Source organism: Ranitomeya imitator, chromosome 2 (genome assembly GCF_032444005.1).
Source record: "Ranitomeya imitator isolate aRanImi1 chromosome 2, aRanImi1.pri, whole genome shotgun sequence".
Lineage (NCBI taxonomy): Eukaryota > Metazoa > Chordata > Amphibia > Anura > Dendrobatidae > Ranitomeya > Ranitomeya imitator.
This window is the reverse complement of record NC_091283.1, coordinates 681638804-681664523: the sequence shown is the minus strand read 5'-3', so window position 1 is coordinate 681664523 and position 25720 is coordinate 681638804. Positions and strand designations below refer to the sequence as shown.

Sequence of the window (25720 nt, the reverse complement as noted above, 5' to 3'; positions counted from 1 at the left end):
ACACCTGGAAGGAGCCCATACAGTCTAGCATTTACCGCCGTGCTGGTCGCATGGGGAGCGGTATCGCTCAGTGACGGTCTCCGCTCAGTTGTGTTGGAGCCCAGGTAAGGCGTGCATGTACACCCGCACGGGGCACAGATAGTGCACCACAGACTGTCAGCTTGTGGCTGCAGAGCGCTCACTACACTTGCGCTAACCTTAGGCTTTGGTGAGAGGGAGGTCAAGATGCGGTCCTCATTTCTGTCGATTTATGCGCAGTGTGTTTTCCCATTTTACTGAATGCCTTTTGAGATGCAAACAGTGTAACTAGCTTTAATTAAGGGGAACCGGTCACCCCGTTTTTTCAGTATGAGATATAAATACTGTTAAATAGGGCCTGAGCTGTGTGTTACTATAGTGTATTTTGTGTACCCTGATTCCCCATGTATGCTGCCGAAATACCTTACCAAAGTCGCCGTTTTCGCCTGTCAATCAGGCTGGTCTGGTCATATGGGCGTGGTGACAGCGCTGTTTCTTCCCCCAGATCTTGCATATCTTTCCGTTGGTGGCGTAGTGGTTTGCGCATGCCCAACTGCTGAATCCACTGGGCAGGTGAAGAAAAAACGCATGATCGGCGCTATTTCCCTGGTGATCGGTGGGGGCGGCTTTGGTAAGGTATTTCGGCAGCATAGGTGGGGTATCAGGGTACATAAAATACGCACAGATCAGGCCCTATTTAACAGTATTTTTATCTCATACTGAAAAAACGGGGTGACAGGTTCCCTTTAAATGGGTTGTCCACTTCCAGGGAAGATGGCTTTAACCTCTATGGGTTAGCGCCAGCCTCTGCTCTGGTCTCAGTGATTGGTTGCAGAAATGACGTCATGGAAACAGCGCACAATCACCGTTGCAACCAACCAATCGCTGAGCTTAGTGGTGGATCTAGTCTTCAGCCCAGCCTAACTCAATGATTGATTGCAGCGAGGAACGTGCTCTTCATGTGATGTCCCCTCTGCTATGGGGAGCTGGTGCGGGACCCATGGAAGGGGAGCACCTGCAGAGTTTTATTTACTTATTTTTTTATTTTATAGAGTTTGGGGCCCACTATCCTGCAACAAATGAGCCAGGGGAGAAGTAAGATGCACAGAGCCAACACCACTACTATGTCGTGTTATCCCATACATCGGACCTGGCAGAGCAACTGATGCCGCACTGAAGACGCTAGCGGAGTCTTGGAAGCAGATGGAAAATGGAGAAAGCGTCACACTCGCCATCCTGAAAGCTTCTTCTCTTTATTTGGAAAACATATTACTGTCAAAGACCTGTAAAAGTGCGAGAAATGGTCGTCATGTAAGCATCTATTCACCCCTGCAACCCATGTTTTAAGCTTTCCAAATGAGAAGAAGTTTTAAGGAGGGTTAGTGCGACTGTTTCTCCATTTTCCATGTGAAGCCTGGTTACTATTCACGCACCCGATGTTCTGTTAGGTCCGGTGTTTTCCTGCCTGTCTGCTGCTCGGAGGAGAGAGATGATTGATGGTGCCAGCATTTTGTGGTTTATTAACATTATTTAGCTCTTGGAGTCTTAGGCCATGTTCACACAGTGCGGTTTTTACTGCGGAACCACCGCGATTTTGCCGCTGCGGCTCCGCAGCTGTTTTCCATGCAGGGTACAGTACACTGTACCTTATGGAAAACAGGACCCACTGTGCACATGATGCGGGAATCGGGAAAAAAAGCCGCGCTGAATAGCCGCGGTTAAAAAAAAAGTACCATGTCACTTCTTTTTGCAAAACTGCAGCGGTTCTGCACCCATAGACCTCCATTGTGAGGTCAAACCCGCAGTAAAACCCGCAGATGAAAAATATATCTGCGGGTTTTACTGCGGTTTGTGGTGCAGAATCGCTGCAGTGTGGCTGCCCCCCCCCCGTGCCCCAATCCCACCCCCCCGTGCTCCGATGCCCCCCCGTGCCCTAATCTCCCCCCCTTATACTTACCTGGCCTCCCGGTGTCTGTCCGGCCGTCTTCTCCCTGGGCGCCGCCATCTTGCAAAATGGCCGGCAGATTCGTTCCAAAGTGCATTTTGATCACTGAGATAGGTTATATCTCAGTGATCAAAATAAAAAAAATAGTAAATGACACCCCCCCCCCCCCCCCTTTGTCACTCCCATAGGTAGGGACAATAAAAAAAAAATAAGAATTTTTTTTTTTCCCACTAAGGTTAGAATAGGGTTAGGGTATTTTCAGCCATTTTAACCCTAAAAAACTTCCTAGAAAACACACAGACTCTGCATAGAAAACTGCATAGAAAACTGCATCAAAAAACGCACCAAAAAACGCACACATAAGTTTGGGTTGTGAGACTAGCATTGGGGTCTGTGTACGGGCCGGGAAATATGCTGGTGTGAATGTGGCCTAACTCTGAGCTGGACTGTAGACTGTGTGAGCTTCTGAGCCCAAACATGATCTGCAGTGCTTCAACCATAATGTCCCTGCTTCAACCTGTACCCCAGGGGTACACAACTCCAGTCCTCAAGGGCCACCAGCAGGTCATGTTTTCAGGATTTAATAAGTATTGCCCTGGTGATGATTCCAACACCTTGTGCAATGCCAAGGAAATTTTGAAAACATGACCTGCTGGTGGCTCTTGAGGACTGCAGTTGTGCACCCCTGCTGTACACAATCCCAGGTACAGTGGTAGAAAGGCAGCGCTGATCCGGGGTAGAGCAAGTAACAGAAGAGTTCATTATTCTGAACATGACCATGGTGATTTAGTGATAAATTAAGGAAAAGTGATGTTTAAATACTGCTGGAAAAACACCATTTTTTTCCGTGATTTAACCCTTTATTTTAACACCTAGAGCTCTCAAACTTTGCACACACAAACTACTAACATTATTAGTGAGGAATATGTAAAAATATCATGGATATGAAATGGTTTACTGTATGTAAATCATGTCTTATATCCTGTCCCATGTCTTATATCCTGTTGGGTTTGATAAGGAGATGGCAAAAGCCGGCTATTGAATTACCGGCTTTTATGCTTTCTAGCTCTGTATTATATCTCTATCATCTCTCTCTATACTATGTGTAGACAATAATTTTATCTATTCTATTCTAACCTGTCAGTGTGATTTTACTGTACACCACACTGAATTACCGGCTTTTTTGTAGAACACCGGTGTGTATTTCTCACAAGTCACACTCATGGTCCGTGTGTAATCCATGTTTTTCTCGCCCCATAGACTTTCATTGGCGTATTTTTGGATAAATACGCTGACAATCACAGCATGCTGCGATTTTCTCAGCCTGTAAAATACGGCCGAATAATATATGGCGGCTGGAAGCTGCCCCATAGAGAAACATTGGTCCGTGTGCAATGCGTTGTTTTTGCGCCTCTCCCTCGTCCGTATTTCTTTCTAGTGTGACGTCGGCCTATGTGTCGCTGCAGGTGAATTTTTTGGTCACTGGTAATTTAAGTAAAAGCTGTGCTGTTGATTTAGTGAAGGATTCACACACCTCATGTCACCTTTATCAAGTACATAAACTGGACAAACATAAAAAAATGGTTGTATGGTTTCTTCAATAAAGACATTGGGAACAGACCCCCTAAGAATAACAGGAATGTCCTTCACATACCTTCAAGTAGCAAATTGGTGTCCTCACTAGCCTACAAGGAGCCACACGTCCTCCCCAGTTCCCCCGCAGTTGGGTCAAATTCCCCATTCTCTGTAACCTCCAGTTCCCAACATAGACGGCAATGATTGTCACCTCTGTCCCATGTGCAATTACCTAGCACATGGTCTCACAATATGCCCGGAAACAATATTCCCATTGGAAAAATAAAGTTGGATCCAAAATGGCTGACTTCAAAATGGCCGCCATGGTCACCACCCTTCTTGAAAAGATTCCCCCTCCCATATATTAATGTGCCACAAACAGAAAGTTGATATCATCAACCATTCCCATTGTATTTGGGTGTATCCATATAAATGGGACACCCTGTAGATCCCTGCCTCCAGGTATGTGTGCAGGCGCATCTCAAGGAACTGTGATTACATACCGGGTGCGTGGACAGATGCTGTTAGAAAGGAGCCAGCCCACAAATGTACGTAGTAACCACCTTCTTGCCAGGGACAATTATATGGTTCACATGACCAGATTTTCTCTAAGGGTACTTTCACACTGGAGTTTTTTTTTTTAATACGTCACAATGCGTCATTTAGGGGAAAAAACGCATCCTGCAAAGTTGTTTGCAAGATGCGTTTTTGCCCCATAGAGTAACATTACCGACGCATTGCGATGTATTGACACACGTCGCAACCGTCGTACGACAGTTGCGCCGTGTTGTGGCGCACCGCCGGGAGAAAAAAAAAGTGAAATGTAACGTTTTTTGCTCCAGACGAACCGCTTTTTCCGACCGCGCATGCGCGGCCGGAACTCCGCCCCCACCTCCCCGCACCTCACAATGGGGCAGCGGATGCGCCGGAGAATGCATCCGCTGCACCCGTTGTGCGGCGCTAACAACGCTAGCGTCGGAATCTCGGCCCGACGCAATGCAACGGGCCGATTTCCGACGCTAGTGTGAAAGTAGCCTTACCCTGCTTAAATACGGTAAATAAAAAAGCAAAATATAATGGAATATTTAAACTTTTTTTTTTTTTGTTCCAGGAGGCTAAAATAATGGCTGGAATTTACTCTGGTATCCATTTGAAGCTGAAAAACTCAAAAGTTTCTTGGGAACATAAGCTAAAAGTAGCTCATTTTGCATGGATTTCCCATCAGTGTTTCATTCCAAACAAGGAGCAGGTAAGTGAACGCCTGCTTTGTGGTTTCATATTTCAGGTGTACTAAAATATTTGAAGAAGTTTTCCACTACAATGAGATGTCATCAGTATCGAATTGTTGTGGGTCTGACAACTGACACCCCCATGTATCAGCTGTTAAATGTTCTGTCAGCAGCTGGGTGTAGCAAGTGCTTGTTGCGAAACCCCACCGCTCTGTCACACTATTCAGTCTGGATGCAGCCGAATGGTCCCTGCCCCTCTGGATGAGAGCTGATTAGCATCACCCAGTAGTGGCTACTATGCAGTGTGACAGAGGGTGGTGGTCTGCACCGTACTCTTTAATCCAGCTCTTGTCGGAGTTGGTAATAGTTGACCAATGGGGTTGTCACTCTGCGAATCTGATGTGGATGATCTACTCTAGGGATTGGTCATCACTGCCATTGTAAACCCCTTTAAAGTTCCTTTGTCTGACAGGTGATTTAGTAAAAGCCATGAATGATGTTGAGGCGGTATCGGTGGAATTAAAACTGCTGAGTAATAAATAGGCATTCTTACCTTTACTTGTCACCTACTCTAAAACTAAACAAAAACCTACATAAATTGAAGTGTTAATAGTTTTAGCTCTGTCATTTAACAAAATGTAAAATGGAATAACAAAAGAAAAATCAAATCCATATTTGTTGTGGCTGTTATTTATCGTTAAAACCACATTGATTTTTTTTTCTTTCCCTATGCTTGCAAAAAGTCAGGGAAATTGTTGTCGGGTGTATGCGTAACCAACTATACCAAATGGTGATGAGCATCATTTTCATATTACGTTGAAACAGTCATTAAAGGGAACCTGGCAGCAGGATTGTGCACAGTAACCTACAGACAGTGTCAGGTGGACGCTGTTATACTGATTACAATGATACCTGGCTGATGAAATCAGTCTTGTGCTTGTTGTGTAATGTTTATTTTCCAGGACGTCCCTCCTGACAGCACCATGGAGGACGTCCCTCCTGACAGCACCATGGAGGATGTCCTCCTCCTCCTTGCAGGGACAGGAAGCACACAAGAGGTTAAAAGGTCCTGTCCCACCCCTTTCCCTCAGTGTTTTTTCTGTCTCTTCATGGAGGGACACACGAGAATAGCTGTGCAAGCTTAATGGGCTCAGTGGGATCGTGTGGCTTGCCAATACCCTTCCCCCTGTCAAGAGGCCCAGGGCCGAAACTTACCGGTGGGGAGTCCCTCTGCCCCAAAGGCCAGGAGCAGGACAAGGCTCCTGGATAGTGCCACTCCGTCCGGTGTGAGGCTCAGGACACAGGACCTCGGTACTTTGGGGTCCGGCGGGTGCTCCAAGGGATTGAGCACCGGTGCCCCGTAGGAAGTTGGACCTTCGGGGGGGGGCGGAAAGATGACGCTTTTTCTCCGCTACATCCGGTACAGGAGAAAGCAGATTCACCCAAGACAGACGGCAAGCAGCTTCCGGGGTCTCGGAGGGGAGCGCGTAATTTCCGGTAATGTCACTTCCGGTGACGTCACTAAGGCGGGCAGAGCGTGCGTTCCAGCGGTGGAACCCATAGAGTGACGGTTCTGGCCACAGCATCCAGCGTCGCGCCTCCGTGTTTTTTGACTGCACAACAGGCTCTTTGGTGGCAGAGACAGTCATGGAAGGGGACACGCTAGAGGATGGAGTGGTATGTGCGCCTGGCGCAAACCACCTTCACCTCACATAGGCTTCAGGAAGCTTTTCGCCTATTACTCCCATTCTTATGCCATCTAGGATAAGGGAACCCCCGCTGATCCTCCGACCACAGTTTAAAAAGTCCGGCAAGGTCTCGGTGAAATCCAACAGTTGCCCCATATGCCACGTGAAGCTCCCGGACTCCCATGGCAAAATTCTGTGCACCCTGTACATCTAAGGTTATGAGAAATGAGCAGCCTTCACTGCTATCAGAGATGAGATCCCTAATCCGTGATGAGGTTCAGGCCTCTATGTCCAGCCTCTCATAACAGCGGCCTTCCAGGCCACAAGCGAGCCTGGTGGGAGAGGGATCGGATGGAGCCGGATTATAGCTCAGATAATGGGTCCGACCTAACGGACTCTGACTCAGAAGAAGGGGAGCTTCCAGTAGAGAGCCATGACTGGGGTAGAAAATACCTTTTCCAGGCGGAGGACACGGACGAGCTTGTTCAGGCGGTGAGGAGTACCATGCAGATCGAGGAGACCCCCTAAGCCACAGTCCAGAGAGGATCTGATGTTCGGGGGACTTATGCCGCAGAGGCAGACTGTATTCCCTATAAGTGAACATATCCGGGCCATGGTACTAGAGGAGTGGAAGGATGCTGAACGCTGGCTGGTACTGTCCCGTGACTTTAAGGGTCGATTACCATTTGAACCTGAGGAAGTCAAGTTATGGGAAGAGATTCCTAAGATAGATGTCCCGGTAGCAAAGGTCGCCAAATAAACTGCTATCCCCTTTGAGGACTCGTCTAACCTGCGTGACCCTATGGACAGAAAGGCTGACATTCTCCTAAAATGGGCCTGGGAAACATCCTCGGCCCTAATTATGACAAACATAGCAGCCACCTCGGTGACCAGATCTATGTATCTATGGATGGGTCAGTTGGAAGAGCATGTGTCCAATAAGACCCCTAGGACTGATATTCTAAACTCCCTTCCCATCATGAAGTCAGCCATGGCGTTCCTGTTTTACATGTTTGCAAATCAGTTAGGTTTTCAGACAGCTTTCTATTAGTGATGAGCGAGTGTACTCGTTGCTTGGGTTTTCCCGAGCACGCTCTGGTGACCTCCGAGTATTTGTTATTGCTCGGAGATAGTTTTCATCGCCTCAGTTGCATGATTTATGGCTTCCAGATTTTCTGAATACATTTGAGGAATGCCTGTTTTTAGAGAATTCCCACATGTATTCAGGGTATCTGGAAGCCATAAATCATGCAACTGAGGCGATGAAGACTGTCTCTGGAGCACCTCTAAGACTCTGCTCCATCCCATTTTCAGGGCTAAGAGTATTTGGGCCAGCCTTAGATAATATTCTGGAATCAGCCTCTGACAAAAAGAAAGGGTTCCCTGAGGACAAACCTAAGCGGCCCCAGCCCTTTCGGAGAGGATTCTTCTCCAGGAGACAATATGACTTTAGAGGTTAGGGTTGGTCCAATAGAGCGTCCTTCAGGGGCTCCTATAGCCAAGGTGGGAAGAGCAAAGGTTTCTTCTTTAGCCCAATCTCCAGATCCAAAAGACAATGACGCCGCTTGCATCAGGCGAAGGCTCTGCCACTTTGCAGGAAACTGGGCCCAGATCACACAAAATCAGTGGTTTCACAGAACTATTGCAGAGGGATACAGCTTAGAGCTTTATCTCCCCCCCCTCCTCCCCCCGAAAGATACATCTCCCCTACGGTTGTCTAGGCAGACTCCTCTATATGGGACACTTACAAAATATGGTCAGTTCGGCAGTCATAATTCCGGTTCCCCCGACAGAGGTGACCAGGGGGCACTACTCCTCCCTATTCGCCAACACAAAGCAGTCAGGCGAGGCCCGCACCTTTTATAAATCTAAAACCTCTAAATGCTTGGGTCAGATACAAAAGGTTCCGAATGGAATCAATTCGTTTGGCAATTCATCTCATAGGGACGCTGTAATGTGGACTCTCGATCTGAAGAGTGCCTACTATCAGGTCTGGTACATCCCTCATCACAGAAACTGCTAAGATTTGCGGTAAGACTGCCAACCCAGACCTGCCACTACCAGTTACAGTGCCTCCCCTTTGGGCTCGCTTCGGCCACCCATATAGTCACAAAGCTGGTATCAGAGGTTGTGGCCTTCCTGAGAAACCAGGGTATCGTAGTAATCCCATACTTGGACGACTTTCTCCTGGTGGCAAAATCAGTAGAGACGCTGACAGAACACAGGAACCGGATGATTTCAGTAATGGAGTTCTTTGGCCGGGCCATAAACTGGCAGAAGTCAGACTTGGTACCAGAACACAGGAAGATTTTCCTTGGGGTACGACTTGACTCCAGACGCAGAATATCCCCATTACCAGATTACAAACAGGAGGCAATGCGCGACCGAGTCATGAATTTGCTAGAACAGACCTGGGCAAGATGCGGCTCGTGGGTCGCGCGTGCGCAGATGGAGTGCTCTGCTTCACGGGGCTTCAGGAAAATGGCCGCGGGAGACCGCACGTGCGCAGATGGAGATCGCGGCGGCCATTTTCCTGAAGCCGAGTTTGCAGATTTAGATCTCGGCTTCAGGAAAATGGCCGCCGCGATCTCCATCTGCGCACACGCGGCCTCCCGCAGCCATTTTCCTGAAGCCCCGTGAAGCAGCCATCTGCGCACGCCTGGCCTCGGGAAGATGGCCGCCGCCACCGATATTCAACCCGGCTCTGCTGCTAACATTGCATTTCGGGCCGTTGCGTCACCTCACCGGTGGAAGGGACCCTGCGCACGCCATACCGCACCTCTGCCACCACCACACCACTGCTGCAACCCCCCCATGGACACCAGGCTGTGGCGTTGCCCGCCTAAGCAAGAAGGGACCCTGCTCAGGTGCACGCCACACCGCATCACCCCACCTCTGCCGACACCATGCCTGCTGTGACCCTGCTCTGCCACCGCCAGCCCTCAGGTAAGAATCTTACCGTGAGATACTGTAAATTCGGACAATAAGACGGACCCCCATCTTATAAAAAAATCTTTTTTTCTGCAATTTTCACCCCAAATTTGGGGTGCGCCTTATTGTCCGGTGCGTCTTATAGTCCGAAAAATACGGTAATTATTAGTTCGGCCCTCTAAAACCATCCCACTTTCTCATGCGGCCCCATGGCAAAATTAATTGCCCACCCCTGTGCTAGAACATCGAACCTCCATAAGGGGCGCTATGAAGGTGCTGGGTCTGATGACGGCATGTATACCACAGTCCATTCAAGATCATTGCAAAGAGAGATACTGTCTATATAGGATCACCGTCAGAACTCACTGGACTGACCCATGAGTCTATCAGGACCAGTAAGGAGGTCACTCCTCTGGTGGATGCAGACAGAGAACCTGAAGGTGGGAGTGCTATGGTCCACCTCCCCTTATGTAGTGGTCACCACGGATGCCAGTGCGTGGGGATGGGGAGCCCATCTACACGGGAGAATCCTTCAGGGCAGGTGGCCGGAAGACATCAGAGGCTGATCCTTCAACTTCAGGGAACTACCGTATATGCTGTTTGGCAGGCCCTAAGGCGGATTCGGTCCACACTCTCAGATCGTCACATCAGGATACTATCCGACAATGTGACAACGGTCTCATTCCTGAAGCATCAAGGAGGTCCAAGACATCGGCCACTTCAGGACCTGGTGGAGAGAATATTCACCTGGGCAGAAGGTACAGTCCTATCCATACCGGCTGTACACCTGGAAGGGTCCCAGAATGTGGTAGCAGATTATTTGAGCAGACAGCGTGTCTACCCAACCGAGTGAAAGCTGAACCAGAACATCTTCCAGGAGCTATGTCTGTGTTGAGGAACCCCCAAGATAGACAAATTTGCAAACAGAAGAAACTCTAAGGTCTCAAAATTCTACTTTATTCAGTCGCCATGACAGCACCACGCGAGAGGGGATCCGCTCTTCAGGGACATGAAACCTGCAGACATAAAAAGGGCGGCACCTCTCTCCCGCATCAGTTGGTTTCCTGTCCCTGACCGGTGAACCTCTTCAGACGGGCCTTATGAAGAAGGTCGAAGAAAAGATTACCCAGTCCTGGCAGGCTGATTCAGGTAGCGGGGGCCCCCTACCTCGGACTGTCCAGGACGCCGGAAGCACCACACAGCAAGGGAACTGCTTGTGTCAGGTGTCACTACCACAAAAATACGGGGCAAAAACGTCCACTTCAACATAGTTGTATAAAAATATTCAAAATGTTTATTAATTTATAACAATCACATTAATGTATCAATACACAAAGTACAGAATGTGTGCTATCAGCACAACCATATGGCAGGAGACACTAAAAGGAAAACGTGACGGTAACCAAGTTGGAGGGGGGAGTACTATAGTACATCCTTATGGTAACAGCATGAGTCCATAGTGTAAAGTTCTATACGTGGCCGTATAAATATATAGTATTGTCTGGCAGTACACACAACGGGCCACCCCGTATATAAAGTCACACAATTATATATAGTTCATGCTTACCCATTGGTAGTTGGGGAAGGTACCCCCAACCTCGCTTGGCCCCCCCAGAAGGGATTAGAAATGGGTTTAGCCACAAGCACACTCAGGGTCCAAGTGTCGGCTCTGGGGGCGCTGTACAATAGTAATTTAGCCAGCAATCACTGGATAGCTTGGTTCTTCAAGGCTGCAACTAGGTCCAGGCCAGTCATTAAGCAAAAATTGGTTCCATGGGACCTAAATTTTGTGCTCTCAGCTCTAATGGAAGCGCCATTTGAACCCATTGATACTGTTCCAATAAAAATCCTATCTTTTAAAACGGTCCTTTTAGTCGTGCTCACATCCGCAAGAAGGGTTAGTGATCTACAAGCCCTGTCTAGACAGCCTCCATACATGCAGTTTACAGTCGTCATGAAACCTGATCCTCTTTACCTTCCAAAAGTAGCTTCAAAATTTCATAGATTGCAGGAAGTTGTTCTACCTTCGTTCTGTCCTAATCCAACCAATGATAAAGAACGAAAATTCCATTCTCTAGATGTAAAAAGGTGTCTTAGATATATTTCAGCTACTAGCTCTTGGAAGAAAGATAATTCCCTATTTGTATCCTTTCAGGGAGTTAGAAAGGGGCTTAGAGTGTCCAAAAACACACTAGCTAGATGGATCAGGGAGGCAATTTCTTTAGCTTATTCAACAGGTGGCATGCAGATCCCGGAAGGTATAAAAGCTTACTCCACTTGAGCCATGGCTACTTCCTGGGCGGAAAGATCAGAGGTGTCGATTGAAGACATTTGTAAGGCGGCCACATGGTCTTCTCCATCTACTTTCCTTAAACACTATAGACTAGATCTGGGTAGCTCCTCCGATCTCACGTTTGGGAGAAGGGTGCTTGAGGCAGTTGTCCCTCCCCAGTCTCTTTTACTTCTCTGAAAGTCTCTCATGGTGCTGTCATGGCGACTGAATAAATACGTAAGCTACTTACCGGTAGCAGTGTTTTTCAGGAGCCCATGACAGCATCCTTATATTTCCTACCCTCTCTTCTTGTATGGGTCAACACTTCCTTTTTCCTTTAAGTACTAAGTTTACTCACAGGGTGAATTGTACCATATTTTAAATTTATTATGTGCTACTAACTAGGGAGGTCCTCTCATGCTCTGTAATCCAACTGATGCGGGAGAGAGGTGCCACTCTTTTTATGACTGTAGGTTTCCTGTCCCTGAAGGGCGAATCCCCTCTCTCGTGGTGCTGTCATGTGCTCCTGAAAAACCCTGCTACCGGTAAGCAGCTTATGTATTTCTGAACCCCCTCGGACGTTCCGGATGGGATAGATGCCCTGAGTCAAAAGTGGGTAGAACCCCTCTCATATGCGTTTCCGCCTCTGGCGCTCATCCCAGCTGTCCTACGGAAGATCAAGGAAGATCGGGCAAAAGTCATCATGGTTGTCCCGTACTGGCCAAGGAGAAGCTGGTTCTCTCTGCTAGGAGCCTTGGCGATAGAGAACCCGATTGAGCTCCCCCCTTGGGAGGCTGTCACCCACCAGGGCCTGATTCGCCACCCAGACCCTGGGAGACTCCACCTCTCAGCCTGGATCCTGAAAGGGACATCCTGAAAGCTAAGGGCTTGTCAGACCAAGTCATAGCCAATATCCAAGCCAGCAGGAAACCAGTCAAATCAGCAATTTATCTAAAAATTTGGAGGGTGGCAGGTCCGACTTCGTGGCAGGTACCCCGGACATACCTAGAGTCCTAGATTTCCTTCAGGCAGGATTCAACAAGGGGCTTAGGCTCAGCACCTTGAAGGTCCAGGTTTTAACACTAAGCTCTTTCTTTGACTATCCTCTAGCATCACGCCCATGGATAGTAAGATTCATTTGAGCAATTCAGAGGCTGCACCCCACTATTAGGCGGTTTACTCCACCTTGGGACCTTACTCTGGTTGTGTAGGGATCCATATGTCCCCAGCGAAGATATGCCCATATCAATTCACACACGGAAAACTGCATTTTTAGTGGTGATAACCACGGCTAAGAGGGTAAGGGAGATCCTGGCCCTATCCACCAGAGACCCGTATCTCCAGATCAGGGATGATAGTATAATTTTAAAGGGAACCTGTCACCCCCAAAATCGAAGGTGAGCTAAGCGCACCGGCATCAGGGGCTTTTACAGCATTCTGTAGCATTCTACAGAATTCTGTATGGACTCCTGGAAACATAATTACCTGTAGGTCTTCGGTTTTGAGTTAGGCCCCTTTCACGCATCAGTTTTTTGCCGTCAATCAGTCCGGCGAATTTTGAAAAAAAAACTGATCCGGTAAAAGTTGCCCCCGGATCAGTTTTTTTCTCATAGACTTGTATTAGTGACAGAGAAAAATACTCGAAAAAGCAGTCAGCATGACGTCATATAGATATCTCAATGTTTAGAAAAGGTCAACCATAATGGATAGCCAGCTGCACACCACGGACTACACAGTAAGGGCTAGTCGCTAATACAATACGAAAGCAGAAAACAAGGCTAGCAAGCCAAGAAGAACGACCAAAAAAGCCCATATGGTATATAAAAATGAAAATTCTTTATTAATAGAAAATAACATAGACAAAATGGCTATCAGGATGGGAGATGGTATGCTAAAAAAGTAACCCAAAGATAACAATGATAAAAAACGAAACGGTGTGCGCACATACCAGAAGTATCCCGCATATAATACAAAATATGTAATAATACACTCCCCATTAATTGTCCACGGTGTAGGAGAGGTTACCTAGATGAAATCACGTATCCTCAGGTGAAATGAGAGGTACTCCAAGAATAGGGAGCACATGGTAACTCAAAAAACCTAAAATTAGGCTATAAATAAGAGGATACCAGATAGACAATACCTTACTTCAGCTGGCAACAGATGTGGGGACTCCTGGAATGTGCGCACACACCCCAACGCACGTTTCGGATGTTAACCTTCCTCAGGGGGCATTGTATTAGTGACGGACTGGCTCACGTTTCATCCGTTTTTCACCAGGTCCATCGAAAATTGTTTTCTCCGGACATAGTAACTTTTTTAGTGTCTGTCTGTCGCCGTCCGTAGTTTGCTAGAATGGAAGCCTATGGCGACGGATTCCATTATTTTTACTGAGCATGCTCCATTTTTTTTTATTTTTTATTTTTAAGGATTTAATTAGCTGGATCAGCTAGTCGGATCAGCTAGTCGGATCTGCCGAAAAACGGATCCGTCACATCAGTTTTTCACAGTCTGCGACGGATCTGTTTTTTGCAACATTCGACAGATTAGGCTACTTTCACACATCAGTTTTTTTGCATCAGGCACAATCCGGCGAATGTTGGAAACGTTTTTTCGACGGATCCGACTAGCATATCCAGTTAATTGGATAAAAAAAAATTGGAGCATGCTCAGTTTAAAAACCGGAATCCGTCATTTTCCGGATGCGGCACCTTCCGGCTCCCATAGGCTTCCATTCTAGCAAACAGTTGGAAGCGCTGAATCCGGCGCTTCCGGCTTTTTCGCCGGAGACCAGAATTGTTGCTATGGACGTTTTTCCTCAAACCGGAAACAGCAGATTTGCCGGGTCCGGCGAAAACGCATGGTCATCTGCCGCAATCCGGCACTAATACAAGTCTATGGGGGAAAAAAACAGATCCGGCGGCAACATTTGCCGGATCCATTTTTTTGAAAATTAGCCTGATTGAGCCTGACGGTGAAAACCTGATGTGTGAAAGTAGCCTTAATGGTATGTTCATGTTTTGGGGCGACCTGTGGGGGTTCTTCATGTGATGCTCTGATTAGGTATTTATAGTGCAGACTGCTGATAGTTCCCTGATCCCTCAGTGACCTGCCCCCTAGTTTGCGTAGTGAATAATGAATATTATGTATACACTAGATGGTGGCCCGATTCTAACGCATCGGGTATTCTAGAATATGCATGTCCACGTAGTATATTGCACAGCCCACGTAGTATATTGCACAGCCCACGTAGTATATTGCACAGCCCACGTAGTATATTGCACAGCCCACGTAGTATATTGCACAGCCCACGTAGTATATTGCACAGCCCACGTAGTATATTGCACAGCCCACGTAGTATATTGCACAGCCCACGTAGTATATTGCACAGCCCACGTAGTATATTGCACAGCCCACGTAGTATATTGCACAGCCCACGTAGTATATTGCCCAGCCACGTAGTATATTGCACAGCCCACGTAGTATATTGCACAGCCCACGTAGTATATTGCACAGCCCACGTAGTATATTGCACAGCCCACGTAGTATATTGCACAGCCCACGTAGTATATTGCACAGCCCACGTAGTATATTGCACAGCCCACGTAGTATATTGCACAGCCCACGTAGTATATTGCACAGCCCACGTAGTATATTGCACAGCCCACGTAGTATACAGCACAGAGCCACGTAGTATATAGCACAGCCCACTGCCGTCATAGTATATAACACTGCCTATGTAGTATACAGCACAGAGCCACGCGGTATTTAACACAGCCCACATAGTATACAGCAGTGTGGGCACCATATCCCTGTTAAAAAAAAAAATAATTAAAAAAGTTATATACTCACCCTCCGGCGGGATCCACCGAAGCTCCGGCGGTACGCGCGCGGCCTCCGCCATCTTCCGTTCCCAGGATGCATTGCGAAATTACCCAGATGACTTAGCGGTCTCGCGAGACCGCTAAGTATTCTGGGAAATTTCGCAATGCATCTATGGGAATGGAAGATGGCGGAGGCCGCGCGCGGCTCAGCGGACAACGGAGGGTGAGTACAACAGGTTTTTTGTTTTTTTTATTATTTTTAACATGACATTTTTTTACTATTGATGCCGCATAGGCAGCATCAATAGTAAAAGGTTGGGGACACACAGGGTTAATACCGGTAGTAACGGAGTGCGTTACCCGCGGCATAACGCGGTCCGTTACTGCCGGCATTAACCCTGTGTTAGCGGTGGCCGGAGGGGAGTATGCGGGCGCCGGGCAGTGACTGCGGGGAGTAAGGAGTGGCCATTTTCTTCCGGACTGTGCCCGTTGCTGATTGGTCGTGGCTGTTTTGCCGCTACCAATCAGCGACTTGGATTTCCATGACAGACAGAGGCCGCGACCAATGAATATCCGTGACAGACAGAAAGACGGAAGTGACCCGTAGACAATTATATAGTAGATACTGTAACATTTCGCCTACTACGTGTCTTGGGGGACTCTCGCTTAGCACGGGATTCAAGCACTCAGGCACGGTTTTTCAGGTAAAACAGTCTGTGTGGTTTATTTTCTCTATAAACCGTAGAAACATGAACAAAAGGTAAACAGTCTTACATCAGACTGATAAATCCTTAATGTCCATAGTAGAGCTCCGTTCTCTCAGTTGTGTTGGCACACAGGCTGGGACACACTCCCAAACACATGTGCCAAACACACCTCCATTAGGTAGCCTGTAACCACACCCAGGTAACATCACATGCACTGGTCACATGATCGTGACATCACTGCAGGTCCTCAAACTTCTGCAGGGAAAAGGGTACAGTGAGCACCCCCACTCAAAGGTGAGGTATATGGGTAGACAGACCATCCCATCTCTCATAGCTATCCGCAACATGGACCCAGGTGCACTAAACAACATCTTCAGTGCTTAAATGCACTAAAGACAAAATGCTCCGGGTTGCATCGTAGGGAGCATCCATCCCTATGACACATACCTCCCATTAAACTCGCGACCACCAGTCACACCACAATACTAAAAAAAAACTGTCTCCCATGACAGCACCACAGAGAGGGGATCTGCCCTACAGGGACAGGAAACCTACAGGTACCTCTCCCTCGCGTCAGTTGGTTTCCTGTCCATGACAGGGAACCTTCAGTGTTGTACTTGCATGAAGATGTCGTCTGATGAAGATACCGGAATCCGGCAGCGGGGAGGCCCCCTGCCACGGCTGGTACGGTGCCTGAAGCCACCACCGCTGGAACCGATGGGTTCTTCAGGGTGAGCGGAGGGGGGAAGCGCAGTCGCCACTCCCAAGAGGAGACCTGGTCTCTTGAGATCCCGGGGAGCGTGTGCGCTCCTGAAGGTGGACAAAGATGGCTGCCGCTCCGGAAGTAGAACACTGTATGCGCGGCAGATTCAAAGGAGAGGAAATGCAGACATCCTTGCTGCACTCAGTCCCCCGTGGACCATGGAGGACAGCGATAACCAGTAAGACCTGGAACAGCAGCCTAGGCAGCAGCAGTGCCACCACAAGCAACAGTCGGATGTTCTAAAAGACAAAGACAAGCAAAGTCTGCCCAGTAGCCACTCTACAAAGTGCTGCAAATCTGCTGCAGTGAGCAAGTCGCGATCCCTGGATCTTCCTCCACAACATCCTATCCCCCCTCCAGAACCGGTACCTACGACCGTATATAAATGGGGAGTGATCGTTGAGAAAGTTCACCATTATAATAGGGTTCCTTCTCTTCCCTTACTGGGGAAAATGAAAAACAGGTGCTGTCCCACCTGTAACAAAGCTTTAAAGGAGTCCTGGAACAAAAAGCTTTGTAATTCCTGTATACAACTGTTATGTGAGGAAACCCCCAGATTTTGCCCCTGAACTAAAATCTGTAATCAGATCAGAAGTCCAGAGTGCCTTTGCGTCCCTTAGTAAGGGGGAATAATAAAGAAAAAGGAGACTGCAGTATACTCCCAGTCTGACCCCTCTACTTCGGGAGACGCTGACTCAGACAGATTAGACTTCTTATCTTCCTCGGATGAAGAAACCTGGGGTCGCCACTGCTTTCCCTTAGATTAAGTAGACGCCCTAGTGAAAGCCGTGAGATCTACTATGGGGTAACAGACCCTCATCCTGATAGAACTGCTCAGGATATAATGTTTGGGGGATTGGGACAGAAAAAACGGAGAGCATTTCCCTTAAACCTGAATGTCCAAACCCTAATTAATAAGGAATGGGACAAACCAGACAGGAAAAACTCCTCGGTACCCTCTCTTAAAAGGAACTGTCCTTTCGAGGAGGAAGCATTTACATCCTCTGACAAAGCCCCTAAGCTTGATGTTGCTGTGACCAAAGCCTCAAAAAAAATTGCCCTCCCCTTTGAGGACATGGGTACACTTAAAGATCCCTTGGATAAAAAAAGCTGACACCTTTCTTAAGGGGGCATGGGATCAGCAGGAGGGAACCTGAGTCCGGCTATAGCAGCCACATGTACCTCTAGATCCCTAGTGGTATGCGTAGATCAGCTGGAAAAACAGCTAAAGGAAAGCACACCCAAAAAAAAAATCTTAAAATCCATTCCTTTGATAAGAGGTGCAGCTGCTTTTCTAGCAGACTCATCGGCGGATTCTGTCCGCTGACATCTAAAACCGCAGCCCTCTCAGATGCAGCCAGAAGAACCTTATGGCTTAACAGCTGGCCAGGGGATTTACAAACGAAGCTTTAACTATGCTTGATTCCCTGTGAGGGGAAATTCCTGTTCGGAGAAACCCTAGATGACATATTACAGAAAGCAGGGGGGATACGAAGAAGGGATCCCCGAACTTGGGACCGATGCCATTTAAATGGTCCTTTCAGAGCAGGAAGTATTTCCGTAGGAACCCCCCCCCCCCTCAGGGAGCAAAACAGATCGGAAGAGAGAACTATAGATAGAGGATTCCTGTTTGGTAACTCTTCCCGAGACAAAAAAAAAACCCTCCAAGTGACTGTCTCCCCAGGGCGGGGGGAAGATTAACTCTTTTCCTCCCGACCTGGGGACAAATATGAAACAGCTCATGGATTTTAAGTCTAATCAGGTCTGGTTTGAGAATAGTTCCCCCCCCCCCCCCCACCTCCATAAAAAAAAAAAATTACGTGGTAACCTGCCTAAGATCTTCAGCAACAGAACAAAAAGCTTTAGAAGGCGAAACCCTAAACCTAGGGAAACCAGTCCTACATGAAGTTCCCCCTTAAGAAAATGGGAAGGGGTTGTACTCCCCATTTTTTTTCTAGTGTCAAAACCAGATGGCACCTATTGAGCACTAATACATTTGCGAAAATTGAACAGTTACAGTGCCTTGCGAAAGTATTCGGCTCCCTGGAACTTTTCAACATTTTCCCACATATCATGTTTCAAACATAGATACCAAATGTAAATTTTTGGTGAAGAATCAACAAGTGGAACACAATTGTGAAGTTGAATGAAATTTGTTGGTTATTTTAAATAAGTTCATTGTGCATCTCTGATCCAATGTTGTCCTAAATGCCTAATCATGATAAATATAATACACCTGTGTGTAATCAAGTCTCCTTATAAATGCACCTGCTCTGTGATAGTCTCAGGGTTCTATTTGAAGCACAAAGAGCATCATGAAGACCAAGGAACACAACAGGCAGGTCCGTGATACTGTTGTGGAGAAGTTTAAAGCCGGATTTGGATACAAAATGATTTCCAAAACTATAAACATACCAAGGAGCACCGTGCAAGCGATCATGTTGAAATGGATATAGTATCATACCACTGCAAATCTACCAAGACCCGCCAGTCCCTTTAAACTTTCATCTCAAACAAGGAGAAGACTGATCAGAGATGCAGCCAAGAGGCCCATGATCACTCTGGATGAACTGCAGAGATCTACAGCTGAGGTGGGACAGTCTGTCCATAGGACAACAATCAGTCGTACACTGCAAAAATCTGGCCATTATGGAATAGTGGCAAGAAGAAAGCCATTTCTCAAAGATATCCATAAAAAGTGTCATTTAAAGATTGCAACAAGCCACCTGGGAGTCACACAAAACATGTGGAAGAAGGTGCTCTGGTCAGATGAAACCAAAATCAAACTTTTTGGCAACAATGCCAAACGATATGTTTGGCGTAAAGGCAACACAGCTCGTCACCTTGAACACATCATCCCCACTGTCAAACATGGTGGTGGCAGCATCATGGTTTGGGCCTGCTTTTCTTCAGCAGGGACAGGGAAGATGGTTAAAATTGCTGGTAAGATGGATGAAGCCAAATACAGGACCATTCTTGAAGAAAACCTGTTGGAGTCTTCAAAAGACCTGAGACTAGGATGGAGATTTGTCTTCCAACAAGACAATGATCCCAAACATAAAGCAAAATCTACAATGGAATGGTTCACAGATAAACGTATCCAGGCCAAGTCAAAGTCCAGACGTCAATCGAGAATCTGTGGAAAGAGCTGAAAACTGCTGTTGACAAACTATCTCCACCAAACCTCACTGAGCTCGAGCTCTTTGCCAAGGAAGAATGGGCAGGAATTTCAGTCCCTCGATGTACAAAACTGATAGAGACCTACCCCAAGCAATTTGCAGCTGTAATCGCAGCAAAAGGTGGCGCAACAAAGTATTAAGTTAAAGAGGAAGAATAATATTGCACGCCTCACTTCTCAGTTATTGAATTTCCACAAAAATTTTAAAATAACCAATAAATTTTGTTAAACTTCACAACTGTGTTCCACTTGTTGATTCATTTGGTATCTTTATGTTTGAAGCGTGATATGTGGGGAAAAGGTTGAAAAGTTCCAGGGAGCCAAATACTTTCCCAAGGCACTGTATGTCAGAAACCAAAAATTCTAGATGGAATCAATGAGATCCACCATCAAAATCCTGTCCCAACACTGTTTTATGATCATCTTCGATCTCAGTGATGCATATTACCACGTCCCTATCCACAAACTATTCCGGAAATTTCTCAGACTAGCAGTTTTCATAGATGGTCAAATACGAGAATTCCAATATAAAGCCCTCCACTTTGGGATATCGATAGCTCCCCCGTGTTTTTACAAAACTGGTAGCAGAAATAAGGGGTCATCTAAGAGAGCAAGACCTCTTAATAATCCCTTACCTAGACGATTTTCTCATAGTAAGCGACTCGGCCCAGAACGGCAGAGAGCAGAGGGACAGAGTGATAAGCACCTTGACAGATCTGAGCGGGCTTCTAAATCTTAAAAAGTCAAGGCTAGAACCCAGCAGAATCCAAGAGTTTTTGCGACGAACATTGGACTCTCAAAATCAAGTGTCTCCTCCCACTGTGCAAAAAATAGAACATTATGTGCATGGTGGCGAAGACCTTACAGAATCCATCTATGACACTAAGAAAAGCAATGTCACTACAATTATTAGGTTCTGTAGAAGGACGTAGATCTGGGGATTTATTATGATGGAATATAGGCTGAACTGGATGGACAAATGTCTATTTTCAGCCTTACTAACTATGTTACTATGTTACTAGGCTCCCTTTCCTCGTTTCTACCAGCAGTACAGTGGGCACAACTACACACAAGATCTCCAGTGGGATATACTAGGAAACTAATCGGTACTAAGAGATCAATTAGAGGGTCACATAACTCTAAATTCTTCTTCTACTCATTTCCTGCTCTGGTGGACAGAACCCAACAACCTATCCAGAGTAATTCAATGGGTAACAAAACCGTCCCACATAATAACTACCGATGCAAGTCCTACGGGTTGGGAAGCTCACATGAACAACCGGGTTTGGGGAAATCAGGAATTAAGAGCCTCCTCGAACCAGAAACAACTCTGGGCCGTGGGTCAAGCTCTCTCAAAATTCCTACCCTTCATACAGGGACGTCATGTCCGCATATTTTCGGACAACCAAGTAGCAGTGTCTTATGTAAACCATCAGGGGGGAACCAGGTCCCAAACTCTAATGGACACCGCCTTCAGAATCCATTTATTTGTAGACTTCAAAAAGAAAAAAGTTAGAACATTCTTCTCCCTAAACCCCAAGGGGAACCCTCGGGCGCTAGATGCTTTTACTCTCCCATGGACTCGCATCTTAGTAACATAGTAACATAGTTAGTAAGGCCGAAAAAAGACATTTGTCCATCCAGTTCAGCCTATATTCCATCATAATAAATCCCCAGATCTACGTCCTTCTACAGAACCTAATTGTATGATACAATATTGTTCTGCTCCAGGAAGACATCCAGGCCTCTCTTGAACCCCTGAGTTCGCCATCACCACCTCCTCAGGCAAGCAATTCCAGATTCTCACTGCCCTAACAGTAAAGAATCCTCTTCTATGTTGGTGGAAAAACCTTCTCTGCTCCAGACGCAAAGAATGCCCCCTTGTGCCCGTCACCTTCCTTGGTATAAACAGATCCTCAGCGAGATATTTGTATTGTCCCCTTACATACTTATACATGGTTATTAGATCGCCCCTCAGTCGTCTTTTTTCTAGACTAAATAATCCTAATTTCGCTAATCTATCTGGGTATTGTAGTTCTCCCATCCCCTTTATTAATTTTGTTGCCCTCCTTTGTACTCTCTCTAGTTCCATTATATCCTTCCTGAGCACCGGTGCCCAAAACTGGACACAGTACTCCATGTGCGGTCTAACTAGGGATTTGTACAGAGGCAGTATAATGCTCTCATCATGTGTATCCAGACCTCTTTAAATGCACCCCATGATCCTGTTTGCCTTGGCAGCTGCTGCCTGGCACTGGCTGCTCCAGGTAAGTTTATCATTAACTAGGATCCCCAAGTCCTTCTCGCTGTCAGATTTACCCAGTGGTTTCCCATTCAGTGTGTAATGGTGATATTGATTCCTTCTTCCCATGTGTATAACCTTACATTTATCATTGTTAAACCTCATCTGCCACCTTTCAGCCCAAGTTTCCAACTTATCCAGATCCATCTGTAGCAGAATACTATCTTCTCTTGTATTAACTGCTTTACATAGTTTTGTATCATCTGCAAATATCGATATTTTACTGTGCAAACCTTCTACCAGATCATTAATGAATATGTTGAAGAGAACAGGTCCCAATACTGACCCCTGCGGTACCCCACTGGTCACAGCGACCCAGTTAGAGACTATACCATTTATAACCACCCTCTGCTTTCTATCACTAAGCCAGTTACTAACCCATTTACACACATTTTCCCCCAGACCAAGCATTCTCATTTTGTGTACCAACCTCTTGTGCGGCACGGTATCAAACGCTTTGGAAAAATTGAGATATACCACGTCCAATGACTCACCGTGGTCCAGCCTATAGCTTACCTCTTCATAAAAAACTGATTAGATTGGTTTGACAGGAGCGATTTCTCATAAACCCATGCTGATATGGAGTTAAACAGTTATTCTCATTCTTAACATATGCCTTTCCCCCGATTGTCCTAATTCCAACAGTCACACGGAAAGTCAGAGAAGACAAAACAAGAATTATACTGATGGCCCCATTTTGGGCAAAAAAACCTGGTTCTCTTGGCTATGAATACTATCGATAACCGACCCTTGGATCCTACTGGATCTCCTGGACCTTCTATATCAAGGACCAGTATTACATCCACACGCAGCGAACCTTCATTTAACAGCATGGAATTTGAAGGGGCGCTGCTGAGAGAAAGAGGGTTTTCAGAGAACCTGATTTCTAGGTTACTAAAAAGTAGGAAACCAGTTACTACTAAGGCATATGGAAAAACTTGGAAAAAGTTCTTGTCCATCTCTAAAGTAGAAGTCCAGGATGGGGTCTCAATTACTGAAATACTCAAATTTCTACAAAAAGGTCTAGAAAGGGGCCTGGCAGTCAGCACTTTAAAAGTACAGGTGGCAGCTTTAGATGCACTTTATAATCAGGACATTGCAGGCAACCCATGGGTAGCACAGTTCATTAAAGCCGCAACAAAATCTAGACCCCTAGTTAGTCAAAAGCTTCCATCGTGGGATCTGAATCTAGTCCTATCCGCTCTAATAGGTCCCCAATTTGAGCCCATAGAGACAGCCCCTCTCAAGATCTTATCCTTAAAGATTATTCTCCTGGTAGCTCTAACATCTGCCCATAGAATAAGCAACATTCAAGCCTTATCTGCGAGCCCCCCTTTTTACAAAGATCTTAGATGAGTTATCCTAAAGCCTGGCGCGGCCTATCTAGCCAAGGTAGCATCTTGATTCCATAGATCTTAAGAAGTGGTCCTTCCCTCCTTTTACCCAGATCCTAGAAATAGGAAAGAGCAGAAATTCCACACCCTAGACATTAAAAGATGTCTGGTTCAGTACCTAGAATCTACCCAGAGGTGTAGGAAGGACGGATCTCTCTGTGTGTTTCCAGGGATCTAGAAAGGGACTCAAAGTGTCCAAGAGCACCCTGGCAAGGTGGGTAAGAGATGTGCTAGCTTTGGCCTATTCATCTACTGGGAATACCATTCCAGATGGCTTAAAAGCTCTTTCCACACGGGCCATAGCGACCTTATGGGCAGGGAGGTCCGAGGTATTGATAGAACAAATCTGTAAGGCGGCCACCTGGTCATCACCGTCAATCTTTTTTGAACACCATCGATTTAGATTTAACCTCTGTCTTACTTGACCTTCGGGAGAAGGGTCCTTCAGGCAGTGGTCCCTCCCTAATCTTCCAATCTCTGTAATTCTCTCCGTGGTGCTGTCAGGGGAGACTGAGAAAAGCATAGTTACTCACCGATAACAGAGTTTCTCAGAACCCATGACAGCACCCGCTTATTCCCTCTTATCACGTGTGTGGTGAACTTCTTTTATTGTGCGTTGTGTGCTTTTATATAGACACGGTGTGTACTTTGATAAGCAAAAATATAACGTACATGCAATTTTTTTGTTGTCACTAACCTGGAGGTCCTCCGATGCTCTGTAAACAAACTGATGCGAGGGAGAGGTACCGCCCTTTTATCTGTAGGTTTCCTGTCCCTGAAGGGTGGATCCCTTCTCTCCGTGGTGCTGTCATGGGCTCTGAGAAACACCTTTATCTGTGAGTAACTATGCTTTTCTGCAGGCAGTTGCCAGCCGTGGTGCATGCGCTGCAGCATAATCACATGTGTACTGCATATACGTATAATTATTGTTGAGGTTATCCTATTATTTAAAAAAAAAAAAAGCAGCTATTGGTGTGTGTACAGGTGATCCGATAGCTGCTATTGTGCAGACGGCACCATCTTGCTAGAAAAAAAAAGTCCTCATCCAAGATGTCTTTGCATGCGCAGTAGCAGTTCTCGGCTATCTTTGAGAGCTGCTACAGCTGACTTATGCCGGCAATAGCCGTAGCTGGAATCGCGATCCACTCGCGGCTATTAACCAGTTAGATTCCGCTGTTAAACTCTGACAGCTGCATTTAAATTGCGCTTCCGGCAATCGAGCTGGAAATACGCACACCGGTGACCCCATCACGTGATCGTGGTCACCGCTCTGTTGGAATGACAACCGGAGATCTTCTGGAGACCTCTGTGGTTCAGTGCCGCCTTGTTGTGAGTGCCACCCAGTGGTTGGTGCTTATAGCAAGTGAATAAATTTGCTATATGGAGGCGATCTGATCATCGCCTCTATGTAGCAGAGCCGATCGGGCTGTGGCAGCTTCTAGTCTCCTATGGAGACTATTAAAGCATGCCAAAAGTGTAAAAAAAAATAAATAAAATAAATATATAAAAGTTCAAATTGCCCCTCTTTCGCTCCATTCAAAATAAAATTAAAATAAAATCAAACATACACATTTGGTATCGCCGCGTTCACAATCGCCTAATCTATCAATAAAAAAAGGATTAACCTGATCACTAAACCGCGTAGAGAAAAAAAAAGTTAAAACGCCTGAATTTTCGGTAGCCGTGACATTACATTGAAATGCAATAACTGGTGATCAAAATATCGTATCTGCACCAAAATGGTTTCATTAAAAACATCAGCTCCACGTGCAGAAATAAGCCCTCACCCAACCCAAGATCATGAAAAATGGAGACGCTATGGGTATCAGAAAATGGCACCGTTTTTTTTTAAAGGGAATCTGTCACCCCAAAAATGGCCTATAAACTAAGGCCA

The 25720-nt window shown here is 46.4% G+C and overlaps 1 protein-coding gene across 2 annotated transcripts in view; it reads left to right on the top strand.

Moving 5' to 3' along the window:
• The first annotated feature begins 4 nt into the window (after positions 1 to 4).
• The window catches only part of URB2 (URB2 ribosome biogenesis homolog), a 290020-nt gene continuing 264304 nt past the window's right edge, over positions 5 to 25720 (top strand). For both annotated transcript variants that reach the window (XM_069753059.1, XM_069753058.1), the window contains exons 1-2: positions 5 to 104; positions 4650 to 4787. In XM_069753059.1, coding sequence (XP_069609160.1) covers positions 4662 to 4787 — 126 coding nt within the window. In that variant the 5' untranslated portion in view covers positions 5 to 104; positions 4650 to 4661. The remainder of the gene's footprint in view (positions 105 to 4649; positions 4788 to 25720) is intronic.